Source organism: Parasteatoda tepidariorum, chromosome 12 (assembly GCF_982258835.1).
Source record: "Parasteatoda tepidariorum strain Cologne lab strain chromosome 12, Ptep-v5.0, whole genome shotgun sequence".
Taxonomy (NCBI): Eukaryota; Metazoa; Arthropoda; class Arachnida; order Araneae; family Theridiidae; genus Parasteatoda; species Parasteatoda tepidariorum.
Window position 1 is genome coordinate 3,350,695 of NC_141766.1, and position 18,004 is coordinate 3,368,698.

Genomic DNA, 18,004 nt, shown 5'->3' on the forward strand with positions numbered 1-18,004 from the left:
GATACAAGAAGAATCCAAATTATTTGAATTTTTTTTAAATAAAATATCCATTATTTTTCATTGACACGGCTTATTCTTAAAATAAATAAAAAAAGTAGTTTAATCTATTGAATTTCTGTATATTTATATATCATTTAAGAATTAAGGAAAGAAATCTAAATTATTAATATATATTTCAATAAAAAATTAATCATTTTTCATTAACCCTAGTGAATTTTCAAATCAAAGATAGTTCAATCCATTGATTTTTGCGATAGTAACATTTTTAAGCGATTGGATGATAAATTTTCTTACTTTTAATTTTATTGTTTTTAATAAAAATATATGCAATTTGTTGCTAAATTGCATCAAATTTGAAGAACCTAACCTACCCAAAAAATTTTAATAAAAAATGTATTTTGCTATGTCTTAGGATCTATTGAAATGAAGCAAAAAAATTTTTACACGCAATTGTTAAAATTGTTTATTAAAAAATAATTTTATGATAAGAATAATTCTAATGAATATTTAATGTTTTTAATTAGTAATTATGGACGAAATTTTTTCAAAAAATTTGGAATTATCTAAGCTTACATATCGTTTTAATCAATATAGCTTTTTTTCTTTTTCTTTTTTTTTTTTTCTTTTTTTTTTTTTGAAAGAAAAAAGATGAGAGAAGAAAAAACATTTTCTGAAAACTTTAAAAAAAAGTCGTTCGTTTAATTTTTTGGTTCCCAATTTTTTGATTCAATCCAATATATTAAATTTTGGATTTTATTAATTAAAATTACTTCGTTTAAAATTATGTATAAAGTTATGAACACATAATTAAAAAAAATTAGACCATTATTAAATTAAATAAAAAAAAATGAAGAGTAATAAAAAAATATTTTTACGGGCCGAGGCGAAAAAAAAATAAAAATATTGAGAATTACCGATTTAGAGGTTCAAACTTTTGCTCATGACTTTTGGACCATACCTTTCTGATTGCGGCTATATTTTAAAAGTTACAAAGCTTGAAAAAAGATATGTTTATTCAGAGAAACTGCGTTTTTGTATCTATTTCATTTAAAATATCGTCAGCTTACCTTAATTAGTATATTAAAGTTCAGACATTAGAACAATTAAGATTGTATCTTATCAAGTGAAAATTCAATCACTGGATCACAAGTTATAAAGATGTTCTAATAGCTATGAGCACTGTAGTCTAAGCAAATGGTATCGAAATACCATTCCAAAAAGCATTCGTTTGCTTTCTGTCAACTACATGGTGGAGGGATTATTAATTTATAAGATGTTCTAATGTTATAAAGATGTTCTAATAGCTATGAGCACTGTAGTCTAAGCAAATGGTGTCGAAATACCATTCCAAAAAGCATTCGTTTGCTTTCTGTCAACTACATGGTGGAGGAATTATTAATTTTACATTGTAAATAAACACGAGGTTCCTCTACCGCGAAATTATATGGTTGAAATAAGTAACTTCTTTCATTTCTTGAGAAACCTTATGTTTAAAATCATGAAACGAAAAACATTTATTATTATTGTTATTATTTTACTTCAACTGCTATTACAAACTGCGATAAAGAGATTATGAAAAAAAAAAGATTTTGTTTTGAGCGCTGAGTACTTAAAGCCTCTTATGTTTGTTGTATCCTTAAAATGCATTTATTTTTATGTAAAATTATTAACAAAGCTCTTTATTTTTTACGTGTTTCATATTGCACAATATTAAATATAAAATATTAGCTAAAATTTACAAAAATAACATATATTAGTTACAGGTAATTGCCATTGTATATTGTAGTTTTTTATTATATTTTATTTAATTATATTAGGTAATAATTCATAATACAAAACTATTATTTGGTTTATTTTTTTGATAATAAAATAATTTAAATCAATTATTTATCAAGTACTAATTGTTTCATAAATTATTAATACAGCGATTAAATGTTAAAAAACGATAAAATTTTGATTATTATTAGTTAATGCCAATAATTTCTTTTTAAATTGACGAAATTTTAATTTTCAGAAGGGTTAAAACCATTTTTGTGCATCAAAATTTTGCTGCGGTCAGTTTCATAAAAAATATTATTTTATGAATTGCTACGTAATGTAATTAAAGTACTCTTATTGGTTTTTTTTTTGATAATCTCATTGAGTCAAATTGATCAGAAACTTCTTTTTGAATCCCAGTTAAGCGTATTTTATTTTAAGCGAGATTTTTAAAGAAGCGTGTCACACTTATCTAAAAATCTTAATTTTGTTCCTCTAAAAGATTAGTTCAATTTTAATTTTAATAATTGTTACACTTCTAGAATAACAAATATATACAGGAATAAAAACTGCATCAATATTGATGTTTTTTATGCAGAATAATGCAACTTAAATCTGTTACTTTTCTCTATTAATATAATTTTGTGAACAAATATTGTCTTCTAAAATTTATTTAAATTGGTTACTCGGTATTGAACCTTAAATGTTACGCATAGAAAAACCCACATTCAGAGTTCTTGTTTTTTAGATTTGAAAGTTGAGAAAATATTCATGCAATTAAGTTTTACTTTTTAGAGAAAGTTTAAAGTAGCCGGCATAAGCTAAAATAAATGAAACGATTTATTAACGTTCTGCTAAATAATATTTTGTGGGAATATTTCACAAATATATGGATTTACAAAAAACTTTAAAAAAAGTTTTGCATCTTGAATGAGTCTGATAGGAATTGCATTCATGCTTTCTGGCGTTCAGAAGCACCTGTTGCCCATGCACGTCCATGGTACAATTTTAGGACTGGTCACAACAACCTTTTTTCATTTTTTTAGCCTATCAAAATAAGTCATTTTTATTAAAATATTAATAGTATCTTGCAGAGAATAAAATTTTGGTACTTATAAAATTTAGTTTCATTTTCACGTGTAAAGTTCTGCAGGATTTTATTTTCCAATCAAATTGATGAGAAAAAATTATTCAGCAGCTGAAATATCATAAAAAAAATGTTTTTCAGCATAGACCTGGAAAATTTGAATTGTTCCACTAAATAGCAGATAATAATTGTTGTTACAGATATCAACTACATATACTGAATGAAGATTTCTTCACCAAGAATCACAAAAAATTACACTGGTCCAAGGTAAGTGCGGTCCTAAGTAGTATGCAAAAAAGCATGTTTTTTTCAGATCTAAAAAAATCTAATCTAATGATAAGATTTTTGCGTTCTAGGACTCAATCTTAAGAGTACGCGGACGAACATTTTCTTCGCAAATTCTCTTTTTCCTTCATAACTAATTTAAAGTGTAGTAAAAGTTAGTTCAGACAAGCCTAGAGTAAGTTTCAAATAATGAAAAAAAATTTTTTTAAATATACAAATGAAAATAAATTATGAGAAAATAACTTAGGACGGTGAAATTCTCTTGTAATAATTTGTTTGCATTTTAATGTTTTGAAGTATTTTTTTCAGCATGATTTACTCTAAGTATGCCTGAAATCTTTCTTTTAAATTAGTATTGAAGAATAAAGAGAATTTGCGACGAAAAGTTTCTTCCGCGATATGGCGTCCCCTTAATGGTTTCAAGGTTGAAACTTTGAATTTACAAAATAAAAAAAAATAATCTTACTTTCTCTGAATAAACACGCGTATTTAAATTTCTGAGCCACAAAATAGGGGGGAGGGTAGACAAAATTGGGAAATAAAATGGGTGGGAGTGGAGATTTATAGTTGTTATATTATTACGGTTAAAAGTTGAATCTACAAGAAGCGCGTTTCACTTAATCCATGTCAAGGAATCTGAAAATTGTTTTGCTCATACAATTATTTGAAATATTGATAAAAAAATAGTATTTAATAAAGAATAATCATGCCACGCGGAAACTATGAACTTGATTTTGAAAAAAGTCAGCAGTCAAACAATTGTTTACTTTTAAAAGTTGGGAACGCTCTTCACTAGCTCAATGTCAAAGAACTCACCCAATACCAATTTAACAATACATAAAAATTTTACAAGTTGACATTATCTCACAATAAAAAGCAGAATTGGATAAGAAATTTAATTTCTTTCCAGTCTACAGTATCGCTTTACTTTATTTGAGTTCGTAAAAATTGACCTCAGAAACTTGTTTCTAGTAATCTAACCCACCCACGCAAACGAAATAGAATGGAAAGTATTTATTTTATTGAAAGAAGTAGAAATCATTTACATCCGAAGAAGATTTAAAACAATGAAAATATATTTTCCTTTTATGAATGTGCTACCGTTAGATTTTTTATATGAAGCGTGTATCAAATGAAATGAACGCCACCTGCCATTTTAAATTATTATCTCACCTGTCTTTAACATCTGAAGAGAGATTAGTGAAAAACAAGGGCTGCAATTATTTAGAAATCCAATGCGTAGGTTTAAGCGTCCGCATTTTCTATCTGATTGCTTTCATATAGCAGTTTTTTTTTTTTTTTACCTAAAAATTATATTCTTCAAATTTATTTATTTTTTATTCATAATTTTTTTTGCTGCTTCATATATAATTCTTTTATATTTTGACGAGCGGAAAATCAAACCTTTTAACATTGTTTATAGTACGATAGATAATGTTCCGCCAATATAAAATAGTTCGCATTAATATCGTTTTTAAATCTTGTTAAAATAGGAAGCATTAAAGAAATATCGTTTTCAAATTTTGTTAAAAGAGGAAGCAAAAAAGAAAGATCGTTTTTAAATCTTGTTGAAAGAGTAAGCATTAAAGAAAGATCGTTTTTAAATCTTGTTGAAAGAGGAAGCATTAAAGAAATATCGTTTTTAAATCTTGTTGAAAGAGTAAGCATTAAAGAAAGATCGTTTTTAAATCTTGTTGAAAGAGGAAGCATTAAAGAAATATCGTTTTTAAATCTTGTTGAAAGAGGAAGCATTAAAGAAATATCGTTTTTAAATCTTGTTGAAAGAGGAAGCATCAAGAAAGTATCCATTTTTTTAAGAAGGATGGTAGTAATAAGGAAAAACTTAAGTAAAAAAAACATGAAAATCCTTTTAGTTTACTTCATAAAAAAATACAAAATGTTTGCGAAAATAAGAATTAATATACGCTGCAGACGATAAGAGAATAATAATTTTTATTATTATCATTATTTTATGCATTGTATTGGCATGGTATTTGAGTGATTGAGTTTATACATTCTTGAATGAGATTCATTCTCACGGCTTAAATATTTATCATAAACCATTTTTGTCAATTTGAGTTTTTGTATTCAACTATACTGAGCTTAGAGCTATACTGAATCATATAGCTGTATTATTTTTTCTTTCTATCATGGTTAGTTTAGCTAAAGACAGCTGCTGCTTAAGCACTCAAGATGTTTGTAAATTTACTCCTTATCCATCTAGAAAGCCAATAAAAAGTACAAATTCAAGAAAAAATGTAAGTAGTGAATACTAGCTTAACCCCTTAATAAGAAAGAAGCATTTAACCAGGCCTTAAACGTAAATTAAGAAGTACCGAGTATTCTCATACTAAAGAGTACGTATACGTACTAGCGAGAATGCTGTATTGAGATCATGTCCGCGTGATTTTAGCCCGTTAGATTCAGAAAGGCTAATATTATATATGATGCAGTAGGCCATGAAGGAAGAATCGCGCAATCACGAATACGCGCTCACGGCCCTAAAAAGGTTAATATTTAGTAAACGTGTTAATCTAACTAAGTATATTCAACATCCATATTTTTTATGTTTAAAAAATTCGCCAGAATTAATAGATTTATTTGGCAAAACTATTAGAAAATACTGTAAACAGGCTGTGGTAATGCATAAAGGTTAGTTTTACCGCGAGTGCAGATGTGTGTTTGAGGTTTAACTTGAATATATTTTACAACCGCATTAGCAAATTATTTCAATCTATCAATGAATAAATAATAAAAAATGAATAATTCTAGGAAACATTATGAGAAAATTAATTGAAAAAACAAAAAAACTTTAATTCATTTGCATAGATTTATTCTTACTTCCTAAAATTACAATGAACTCATTTTCTCAAAGCGGACTTATTTAGTTTTAAAAATTATCGGCTCAAGTTCTCAAACTCGAAAAAAAAAATAATAAAAAAAGTTCACGAGTAAGAAAATAAATAAAAATACATTGAGGTTCCTTACTATGTCTACTAATTTTTATAAGAAAATAAGACAAACAATGAAGTTTCTGATGTTGAATTAAACATGCAATTTTTAGATGGTCCCTGCATTTCAAAGTAACCCATTGTTCTTCCCTAACAGCATGCGTTCCGGCACGCGTCTAAACAGGTGTTTATTATTCTTCTCAAAATCACTCCTTCCGTGTTCCATCCCTCCATCAAATAATCTAAGTTCTGCATCCTCAATGATACTTATCACCATGAAAAATCTATCAGGTGGTTCTACTTCTAATTGGAAACAATATGTTTATTTTTATCCTAAAGCATTCTCTAACAAGTTTGATTGAATAAATTATATTGACAGTAACAGTAGTCATCTCAAAAACTATTATGATATAAATCTTAATAAATTTTTTATTAAAATTTTTTTTAATATCTTACCAGAAATATTTTTTACATTTTGCTCAACGTAAAACTTAGAGCCTTTTTTTTTCTAAACGCACAAAAAGTTTCTCTTTCTTTTCCCCTCCTAAACCAGGCACAACCATAGGACTTTAATAGTAAATAAACAAAAATAATTGCTTTTGGGATTATTTTCATTTTCCATTTTATTCGCTTAATTATTCACAATTTTTGTTTTTGCCTTCATTACAATCAAGTTAACAATATCAAATCAATCTCTTTTCTACAAATATATATATATATATATATATATATATATATATATATATATATATATATATATATATATATATATAAGTTCAAAATGAAGAATAAAACAAAGAAAAATTATATATATATATATATATATATATATATATATATATATATATATATATATATATATATATAACATAAAAAGCTTCAATTAATCTTTTTATGTTAGTTTCTTTGTTATAAAACTTCATCCCCTAATTAACTATTCTAATCGAAATACTTTCTTACACTTTTAAAAGCCACATCCTGTTCTTAGATCTATTTTTGGCTCAAGTATGCATTTAATTAAAAGTAGGACATTTTTCCCTTTGCTCTGCGTGGGAAACGCTCGAGCTATTTCATAAACTAATAACATTTACTAAGATTTCCCTCTTTCCCTAAATTGAAACATTTTACGAATTTTACATTGCAAGATTTTCTCTAACATATAACCACTCGGCAACGACGTTGTATATATATACATACATACATATATATATATATATATATATATATATATATATATATATATATATATATATATATATATATATATATATATATATATATATATATATATATATATATATATATATATATGGATGTGTGTGGGTTATGCTTTGAAAGCATAAACTTTGTAGATTCGTAGTGTGGCCGATGCTTCTTGGAAAAGATACAGGAAAATGCAGGAATCATATAATTCATATAATTTTATTAAAGTTAGGGCAGGAGGCCCACAAATGAGAACATTACATGTTGGTGGATAGATAGCGAAGAGCACATTTGACCTTGGAAAGAGGGATTTTATATCTTTCTGGACTATATATTTAAATATTAATAGGTCTTAGTAACACAGGACTAATCAATTTCCCAAGCTACTAAAGACACATCATCACATTTTCTGAGATAATTAGATCAATATTATTACTTTCTTTGTGGGAAAGGTTTTAAATGGTTGCGCGTTAGATAAATGCTCTATTTATGGATTATATTTAATATATAATTATTTTAACATTGCATAATATTCCCCCCCTCTGAAGAAAGGTCTAATCAATATGCTAGCCTATTGATCAGAACTTCCCCATTCACGCGATTCCAAATTAAAATTAATTACATTTGGTATATTGTCCAATATTATACATTTATGAATAAAGTATTACAACAATAACATTTATATAAAAGTAACTAAATATTTCTACGTAACTTTGAATAATAATGATTAATAACTTTATAATAATTAATAATGATTATGAACATATTTCCTTCTCCTGCTGAAAAGAATAAAAATAAAATAAAAATATAAAACCAAATATAAAAAATCTAAAATTAAAAAATTATCAAGCAAAAATATCACAATTTATTAAAAGTTCTTTTCTTGAAATAAACTGGATCCATTGTTCAGGCCTGTAGTTTTCTAAACTTATTATATTATTCGTCCATGGAAGAAGAAGAATGTTTGTGTTCTTTATCATCATTGTTTCATTCTTGAAATAATTATTATTTATAAAGTCATTTAAATTCACTTATCATTTAAATGGTTTTTAATTATTATTCCAGTAATAATTATGTATTTTCACGAATATTGTGTTGAATTATTCAGAACATATGAAATACACTTAAAAAAAGCAATACAAAAAAAATAATACAAGTAATACAAATAATACAAATAATCTAATTTAACGTGCTTACTTTTCCAAATAATATTTAAAATATTTCAATAGCATAAAAATTTACATACAAAGTACATAATAAATTTTTGTCAAAAATGATATGCTTTATTCCAAATTAATAAAAATATATGTGTTATCCATTGATAACGATTGATAGTCTAAGTTGGGTTAAATATTCCCAACTAGACCAAAAAAATAGGGTTTTAAGTCTGTTTACTCATGCTTGATCCTTAATATTGAGGAGAAAACATGAGTAAAGAAACATTCTATGTGAGGAGTACCACGGTTCAAAAAACCATTAATATACATCATTAGCAAAAATAAAATTTAGGAAATTGACCTAAATTTTCCGAAGTAACTCTCAAATCAAATAATAATAAAAAAATAAAAAACTCATACTTTGATTCATTAAAAAAAAAACAGAAAAAAAACGGGACTCCAAAAATAGGGGCAGAAAATAAAAATGAAAATACCAGCGCTGAAAAGCTATTGCGAATTTTTTACATACAATTGAAACTGTTGACTTGGATAAAATTTTCTTAATTTGTTTATATGTACTATTTCTGAGTCTTTCTTAGTGAGAAATTTTGTATGGACCAGAATATGGTGAACTTAATTTCCTTGTATCTTCGTAAATTACTAAATCATTAACTTTAAAATTAGGTTCCAATAGAATTTTGGTTTTCTTAAAAAACTCTTGGGTATTTTAAACAGCTCTTTTTCTAGCTTCATCAACTGGAGGATAAATATTTTGATTTACAAGAGAATCACAAGGTAATTTTCCATACATTAAATAAGCAGGAGGAAATTGAGTTACAGAATGAGGGGTGTAATTATATTCATGTGTTACTTCTTCTAATAATTTTGTTCACGGAATTTTTTTAGAGTTTTCATTGCTTTTACATCTTAACCTAGAGATTATTGTTGCATTAGATTTTTCAACTTTTCCATTTGTTTGCGGATGATGAGCTGAAGTCAATAATTGTTTAACATTATAGTTTCTAAGAAATCCTCTAAATCTAGATGCTGTTAATGCGGCATTACGTTCACTTAAAATTTTATCTGGAACTTGAATTTGAAAAATTTGTTTTAAACAATTTGTATATGTTTCAGTTGTTACACCTGTTGAAGGAAAAGTACAAAGATATCGAGTAGCATGATCAATAACTAACAATATCAATTGTATCAATTGATAAAATTTCAAATGGTTGCTCTGTAGGGGGCATACTTTGTAACATCCCAAATCTTTTTTGGTAAGATTTTTTGCCAATTTGGCAAGTTTCGCAACATTTAACATAGTTAGAGATATCAATTATTTTATTAGGCCAATAGTAGATGGGTGAGATTAAAGCAATCATTTTTTTTAATACCAACATGACCAAATTGAATATGAGTATTTTCTAATATTTTCGTTCTTAACGAAAATGGTATTACTATTTTATGCAAACCTTTTTTCTTAATGGTTAACAAATCATTAATTGTTATAAATTTAGGATTACTTAAATTTTCGTTTAATTGTGCTTTTTAATTTCCTCATGAGTCACTACTGAATTATTATCAAATAAACTAAAAAATACAGAATATCTAGAAAGCATATCAGCTTCATGATTATTTTGACCCTTAATATATTTTACTTCACAATCATACATAGATAGTTTAAAAGACCATCTAAAAAGTCCACCAGTAGGATTTTTTATTTTCTTTAACCAAATCAACGCAGAATGATCACTATAAATGACAAATTTTTTTCCATGCAAGTAACAATGATTTTTATCTAAAGCATTCAATTCAGTTATAGAATAATTTCTTTCATGTTGAGATAAACATCTAGAGTGAAAAACTATTGGATGCATTGAGCCATCAATTTTTTTTTTTTTTTTTTGTTTTTAAACAGCAGCAATTGCATCTTTTGAGGCATCAACATACAAATGATATGGGTAATTAGCATTATACAAAGTTAAAACAGGTTTAGAAATTAAAGATGATTTTAATTGATTAAATGAGGTTTTGCATTCTACTATCCAATTCCATTTAACATTTTTCTTAAGAAGATTATTAAGTGGCAATCTAAATTTTGCATAATTCTTAATGAATTTATAACATACATTAACACTATCAAGAAATCGTTGTAACTCTTTAACATTTTTTGGAGGTTTTAACTGTCTAATAGTTTCAATATTAGCAATTGCAGGTGAATATTGACCTTGTTCTATTACATACCCTATAAATTTAAAAAATTTTCCCTAAATGATCTAAATGCTCTAAATAGTTATCAGAATAAATGATAATATCATCAAAATAGTTTAAAGCAAAATCAATTTTATGTTTTCGTAAAATTTGACGAATAGCTCTTTGAAAAATAGCGGGTGAATTTTTCCAACCAAACGGTAAACGTAAAACTTCATAAAGGCCAAAATTTGTTGTAAATGCTAATTTTTCAGTATCCTTTGGATCCATTGTTAAATTCCAATAAACACGTTTTAAATCAATAGTCGAAAAATATTTAGCATTAGACAATTTATCAATTAAAACATCAATTCTAGGTACAGGTTCAGAGTCAGTTTTGGTTATCTGATTAAGCTTTCTAAAATCTACACACAATCTGGTTTTATGACATTAATCTTTTTTTGTAAACAAGAGTAAGTGGGGAGGAGTATGGACTATAGGAGGGTTTAATTAAGTTAGCTTTTAATAAATTATCAATTTGATTTTTAATTTCAGCATTATCCTTAACATATTCATAAGTTAACGTTACTTTAACATGTTGAAGTTTTAACTTACCAATATCAAAATTATTTTTGGAAAATACATGATCATAACTAGAGAAAAGATAATTTAACTTTACCCTATCCTCTTCAGAAGTTTCAAGTACTCAATCCTGAAATTCTGAGGGTGGGTTGAGCCTATGCTCATGAATATTTAAACTATTGAAACTATTAGTTTTATATACCTATTATTAAAACAATGATTTACATTACAATTCACATTTTTAAGATCATTTTTATTCTTATTGCTGTAAAATACATTTGTATGGTATTTATTGATAGCAGAATAACAATTATTAGGCTGAGAAAAGTTATCATAATATGTAACATCTTTACATTTTTAAAAAACTCCAAAATTTTTAAAATCAATATGTAACTTAAGTAATGATATTTCATTAAGACAAGTATAGCAAAATTAAGAGGGGTGTCTATAAATGCGTATGTAATTATTTTTGTAATGTTTCCTATTTTAACACTTACCTTTTGGAGGTTTCCCTTGATATTTCCTTGAAATTGAGAAATTAAAATCCTAGTAGAGTTCAAGTGTTATTTTGTTTGTTCTATAAAATATTTCGGAATTATAGTGATGTTGGATCTTGTGTCCAATATAGTTAGTAAATTCTTATTGTTCACTCACGATATCACACATAAATAGTCATTTGATGGTCAGCTGTTGTTATTGCTGGGCTGCGGAGGCTGGGAATCATGCAGAGGTACTCCATAGCGATTTAGAGAATTCACTAACCTTGGCTGCTCCATTCTGTACCGATTTTGGGGAATCCATAGTCTTAACTGCTCATAGTATCTTGGATTATCATTCCAGTTTTGCCGTTGGAGAGTAGGTCAATTGAAAGCACTCTTTTCATTTTTTTCTAATTTTGAGCACAACTTAATAAGTTCTTCAACAGTAGATGGAGATGCTGCACTCAAAAAATTACGAAATTTCTCTGGCACGTCAGCTTTGATGGATTCTAGCAACAACTCCTCATCTATGTTTAGATCTTTCGACGCTTTCCACTTCTCGGTAGTATATTCTGAAAATGTCTTTTTTGAAGATGGCTTCATAGATAGGAAAAGTTCATACTTATTTTCTCTAGAGAGAGAAAAATTTTCCTGTAGTTTTACCTCGAGTTCGGTTCATTCCTCAATTTCTATGCATGCATTTATGTAGAAGGTAAATAAGTCATTTTTCAGGTGTTCAGATATGTTATTTATTTTCCAGTTTTCTTCCAAATGTAGGATTTCACATTTTTTATTGAAGTACTTGATCCAGGAGGGGAAATTCTTTTTATCCTTACACAGAGAAATACTAACGCGTGCTGGAGCATCCACCTGTTTTTCTTCAGAATCCGACATAATTCGTTTAATTTTGCTGTTTCTTAATTTCAAAGTCATAAAAATAAAGTTCTAATCGGTGATCAAAAGCGAGAAGAAAAAGTAAGATAAAGTGAGAAATTACTTTCCTTGCTCCTCTTCAACACGTATTCGAATTTCTAATCAGAGGGTATGAATCATTTTAGAAGAGAAAGTCGATCATCAAAAAATGTATTCCATTGTTAAATTAAATATCATTTTCAGTTTTCAATAATAATTTTTCGCAACAGGAAACTATCACTGCCGACTTATTTGTTACGCTTTGAAAGCATAAACATTGTAGATTCGTAGTGTGGCCGGTGCTTCTTGAAAAAGATACAGGAAAATGCAGGAATCATATAATTTTATTAAAGTTAGGGTAGGATGCCCACAAATGAGAACATAACCTGTTGGTGGATAGATAGAGAAGAGCACATTTGACCTTAGAAAGAGGGTTTTAATATCTTTCTGGACAACATATTTAAATATTAATAGGTCTTAGTAACACGGGACTGATCAATTTCCCAAGCTACTAAAGACACATCATCACATTTTCTGAGATAATTGGATCAATATTATTACTTTCTTTGTGGGAAAGGTTTTAAACGGTTGCGCGTTAGATAAATGCTCCATTTATGGATTATATTTAATATATAATTATTTTAACATTACATAATATCCCCCCCCTCTGAAGAAAGGTCTGATCAATATGCTAGCCTATTGATATATAAATATATATATATATATATATATGAATTATTCATATCTTGTTTTAATAAAAATCATTTTAACTAAAAACAAAATTCGCATACACAACAGCGCAGCACTAAGATACGAAAAACTAGGAAATATATCTCACAAAAACCATTTTGAAAATAATTTTTAGCGAAGTCTATAAATATAGAAATAAAAAAAATAGTCTTTGTTTTGATGATAGAATTTATGAGGAAAGTTGATGAAAGGTGTGATAAGTGTCTTGTTCTCACCTATTGTTTTTGACCCTACTCTTATCAGTCACCCATAGATAAAACTCCATAATACTGTATATTTCTCTATACTATTTGAATGTGTGAAAAAAAGGAATGGAAAGAATTACATTTATTGCTAATAATTTAAACAAAAGGCATAACTGTGATTTTAAATGAGTAGACGTTATTGACCTTGTCTAATAGTGAAGGTCATTCAATAGGGTTCATCACCAGAATAGAAGAAAATAAGTTTTATCCAAGAGGCAATGGTCCAAAGTCATATATCGTCAATGAGCTTTTTATTTCAGGCACGGCTTAAAATGCGTGTGTAAAAAATGAACACAGCTCAAAATGCTTGTTTAAGAAAATGGGAGCAGCTCACAATATGACTTCAAGAAAATGGACATAGTTATTTTTGAAAACGGACATAATATTTGGTTCCGTTTTTCAAACTTCTCGTATGGATATTATTTTCTTTTTAAACAAATAAACTAGTAGATCTGAATGAATTCATAAAGTGATGTTCAATTGCCTAAATCTCTTAGAATTTTTATTTTAAATTAGTATTTTTTTTATCAATTTTTTTGAAAAATATTCAAAAGACACACCAGTTTTCTTTTATACAAGGTTGCCACGGATGCTATAAATTTATAATAGTGGTACTAAATTTACACTGTAAAAAAAAAGAAGCGGGGACCTGTTTTTTAAGCAGATAAGTACAGTTATTATATGAAACAAACTTCGTTACTTATGAAACAAACTCTGTTACTTTTTTATAAAAAAGAATAACAAATGTGGTCGGAGCAGATTTCGTACAGACAGTCAACGTTAGGATTCGATCTTGGGTCAGCTCTTTAAAAAGCAGATGCTCTGTCTCTTGAGCTACCTAAGCTCTACTTTCCACTTTGAAAAAATAAATAAATAAAATTTAAAAAAAACTTAAGCTGTATTTAGCTTAAAAATGTTATTCAAACCATATTTAAGTTAAAAAAAAACGTTTAAAACTATAGCAACCCACACTTATAAAATTGCCTGGTAACATAACTTGGCAAAAAATTATGTCTATAGAAACATAATAATCCGGCGGAGGGTTCTGTTCGTCAAGTCAACGACGGTCTCCATCTATAATTGATTCTTTGAGAATTCTCCAATGTACCGTCAACGGATTAACCACTTATGCCACGCGAGTGAAGCTCGATCAATTGCTGGCTTTGGCTGACACCTTTAAAGTTCAGATAATTGCACTGCAAGAAACAAAACTTAGTGAGAAAACCAACCTTAAAGTTAAGGGTTTTCACATTTTGAGAGCCGAAAGACATTCTGGATGGGGAGGAGGTTTGGCACTACTTATTAGAGACATTAATTATAACAGCATTGTTTTTCCATCTACTCCCGATTCTGATTTGAAAGTCCAGGGTATTTCCCTTCCCTGGAGAGGCAGCCTTGTTAAACTGTTCAATGCCTACAATCCTCCTAACTCTAAAACTTTACCTGAGACCTTTCTCGACCATTATAATGAAAGTACTATATTTCTCGGTGATCTCAATGCCAAACATACCTCCTGGGGTTGTTAGGGAAGCAATCGTCGAGGAATGGATCTTCTGGATTTAACGGATTCTAAGTCCTTTCTGTTTCTTAACGATGGGACGGCAACTCACTCCTCCTTTAGCTACAGTTCCACTGAGGAACTGGATGTGACTTTTGCCAGCTCTGATATCTTTCCTTCTTGTAGCTGGAAAGTACTTGATAGTGTGGGCAGCGACCATTTACCTATCCTAGTTGAAATTAACATAAACAAGATAGGACCAAATTCATCAAATTATCATTGGAACTTTGGAAAGGCTAATTGGCAATCCTTTGAAAAGCTGACTGATCAGGCATTTATCAACCCTGGCCACTTTGGTGGTATCGAAACTTGCTGGTTCAATTTTAAGCAAGTTATTATTCATGCTGCCAAGCAATCCATTCTTAGGGGAAGAATAAAAAAATACACACCATATTTTACTCATTGTTCCGAGTCACTTAAACCCCTTATTGAAGAAAGAAATAGGTTGCACAGTATCCTAATGAACAGTAATACTGATTCTCATATTCAAATCTCAAGGCCTTGAATGCTAAAATCAAGCGCATTTATAGTGGTCTAAAGAAAAGCCAGTGGAGGAATTTCTGCAAAAAATTGGATTTCAGAACATGTGAAACCAGGTTATGGAAACTTACCAAGTGCCTTGGAAAACATCAACCGCAAAGAGAGAACTCAAACACCATTCTGGAACATCAGGGTGACATTCCTCGGAACGAAAGGGCCACTGCGGATTTATTTGGGTGACCATTACAGCAAAACAAGCCTTTTATCCTTTAGTCGAAATGACAAAATTACTGAGAGTAAAGCCAGAAGACTAGTTCATGGATGCCGCAACTCTACTGGTGGTAACCATATATGGCAGTACTTTTACTTTCGTTACTTATACCACCGGTACAAGTAAAAAGTACGTACTTTTACTTGTACTTCGTTACTTTTTAAATTTAGTACTTTTACTTGTACTTTCGTTACTTTTTTAGGGAAAAGTACAAGTATTTGTAACGGAAATGTAGAATGAAATCGTTACTTTTTTTCTAAAACACGGTAAGCTTTCTACAAAAAAAAAAAAAAAAAAAAAAGAAAAGAAGAGAAAAAAAAAGCATTAAAAAAAAGTTTGCTGCTGGTCTGGTACCTTGCATCAAATTTAATTGTTGGAAGAAAAAGCTAGGGAGGAGGCTACAAAAAAATTGGAAAAAATTGTACAAGCTGAACACCCTGCTATAACTAATAACGTAACAGAAAAAAAACCCAACGATTTTAAATTTTCTAAAGCTGAAAACATCATACCAATCACCAGCGACAGAAGAATTTATGAGCTCAAATGTCGAAACGGTAAGCATATCAATTTTGAATCGATATCCAATCGTAAAAAAAATTATATGAGAAATATAATACTGCAGTACCTTCTAGTGCTCCCGTGGAGCGCTTATTCAGCGTGGGTAAGCACGGTCTGAGAAATTCTCGCTGCAGACTCAGTGACACCACTTTCGAAATGAAATTATTTTGCAAAATGAATAAAAATATTAATTAGCAAGTTATTTTCATTCATTTTCGAGTTTTATGCATTTATTTAATACATTTTAAATAAAAAATGTTGGATTATGTTATTACGTTTTTCAATTTTCCTTTTGAACTCATTAATAATACATTTCTGTCTTAATACATTTTTTACTAAATACATTTTTACCTAGTACATTTTTTACTAAAATTATGTTTATGCCCGACCTTGTCAAACAACGCCCAGTCAAATCTCTAAAAACTTCAGAACTATTTGTGCTATTGAAAACTATTATAATTACTATTTTAACTCTTGAAAACTCGAAGGTATTAATTTAGCCGCTGATACTAAAATTCGTTTACAAATTTTAATTATTCCGTTAGGCGGCAGAAATGTTCGGAAAATGATTTTCTCGCATGACTTCAGCATTAGCCATTGTTACAAATAAAGCTGTAGACAATTCTGTTTCAACTTATACTGCACATTCAATTATTTTTTACTACCTCAAAGATCACAAAGCTATCTGAAACCCCGTGTTTGCTTTGCTTATGTTTGTGCTTTTAAAACGCGTTTCTATAGAGTAAAACAATTTTAAACCAATGGTAATTTAAATAAATGAAAATAATAAACTAAAAATTAAAATCAATAGATAAAATTTCTTTTTCGTGCAAATCTATAAAAAGTTTGATATTAAAATTATATTTGATTTTAAAATTATATTATGTGATTATATTATATAATTATATTATAATATTCTTCCGAATTTAAAAATAAATTAATGTCCAAAACTTTCAAAATTAAAAATAATTAAATAAATAACAACAATTTTGCAGGAACATTAAGGAACATAAGAATATTATTCAATAAAATTTTAGGTTACTTTGAGTTTTCGATTTCCTAGAAATGTACATTTAAATCGTTACTTTTTTTGTTTAGTACTTGTACTTTTACTTGTACTTTTTACTCGTTACTTTTTTTTAAAATACTTGAACTTTTACTCGTTACTTTTTAAAAGTAACGTTGCCATATATGGTGGTAACCCTATTTTCAGGGACTGCTTTTCCTTCCACGATTTAGATCTTGCCCTCAAACATATTGATCCTTCGAAGTTACCCAGACCAGATGATATTTTTGGCCACATGTTAACGCACCTGGGCCCAAAGGGAAGGCAGCAGCTGTTGACTGTCTTTAATTTATCTTGGAAGAATGGTAGACTTCCCCGTGATTGGAGGAGAGCCCTCGTTATACCTATCAGAAAGCCTGGCAGACCTGCCGATTCTTCCGAGAGCTGTAGACCTAAAGCTCTGACAAGTATCCCCTGTAAGATTGTAGGAAAGATGATACTCTCCAGGCTAACTTATCACCTTCAGGAAAAATAG

At 28.5% G+C, this 18,004-nt stretch overlaps 1 protein-coding gene across 1 annotated transcript; it reads left to right on the forward strand.

The window, feature by feature from the left end:
• Positions 1-15,140: 15,140 nt before the first annotated feature.
• LOC139427182 (uncharacterized) lies at positions 15,141-18,004 on the forward strand. Its single transcript, XM_071188053.1, has 3 exons — positions 15,141-15,621; positions 15,736-15,991; positions 17,677-18,004. Exons 1-3 carry the CDS (start codon positions 15,141-15,143, stop codon positions 18,002-18,004), a joined length of 1,065 nt encoding a protein of 354 aa, XP_071044154.1.

Excerpts from the sequence above, each read along its gene's own strand:
- LOC139427182 (XM_071188053.1), top strand. The coding sequence starts at position 15,141 with ATGGATCTTCTGGATTTAACGGATTCTAAGTCCTTTCTGTTTCTTAAC. Across the intron at positions 15,622-15,735 it reads GCACAGTATCCTAATGAACA|AACATGTGAAACCAGGTTAT; the intron begins GTAATACTGATT and ends ATTGGATTTCAG. Across the intron at positions 15,992-17,676 it reads GGTGGTAACCATATATGGCA|GGACTGCTTTTCCTTCCACG; the intron begins GTACTTTTACTT and ends CCCTATTTTCAG.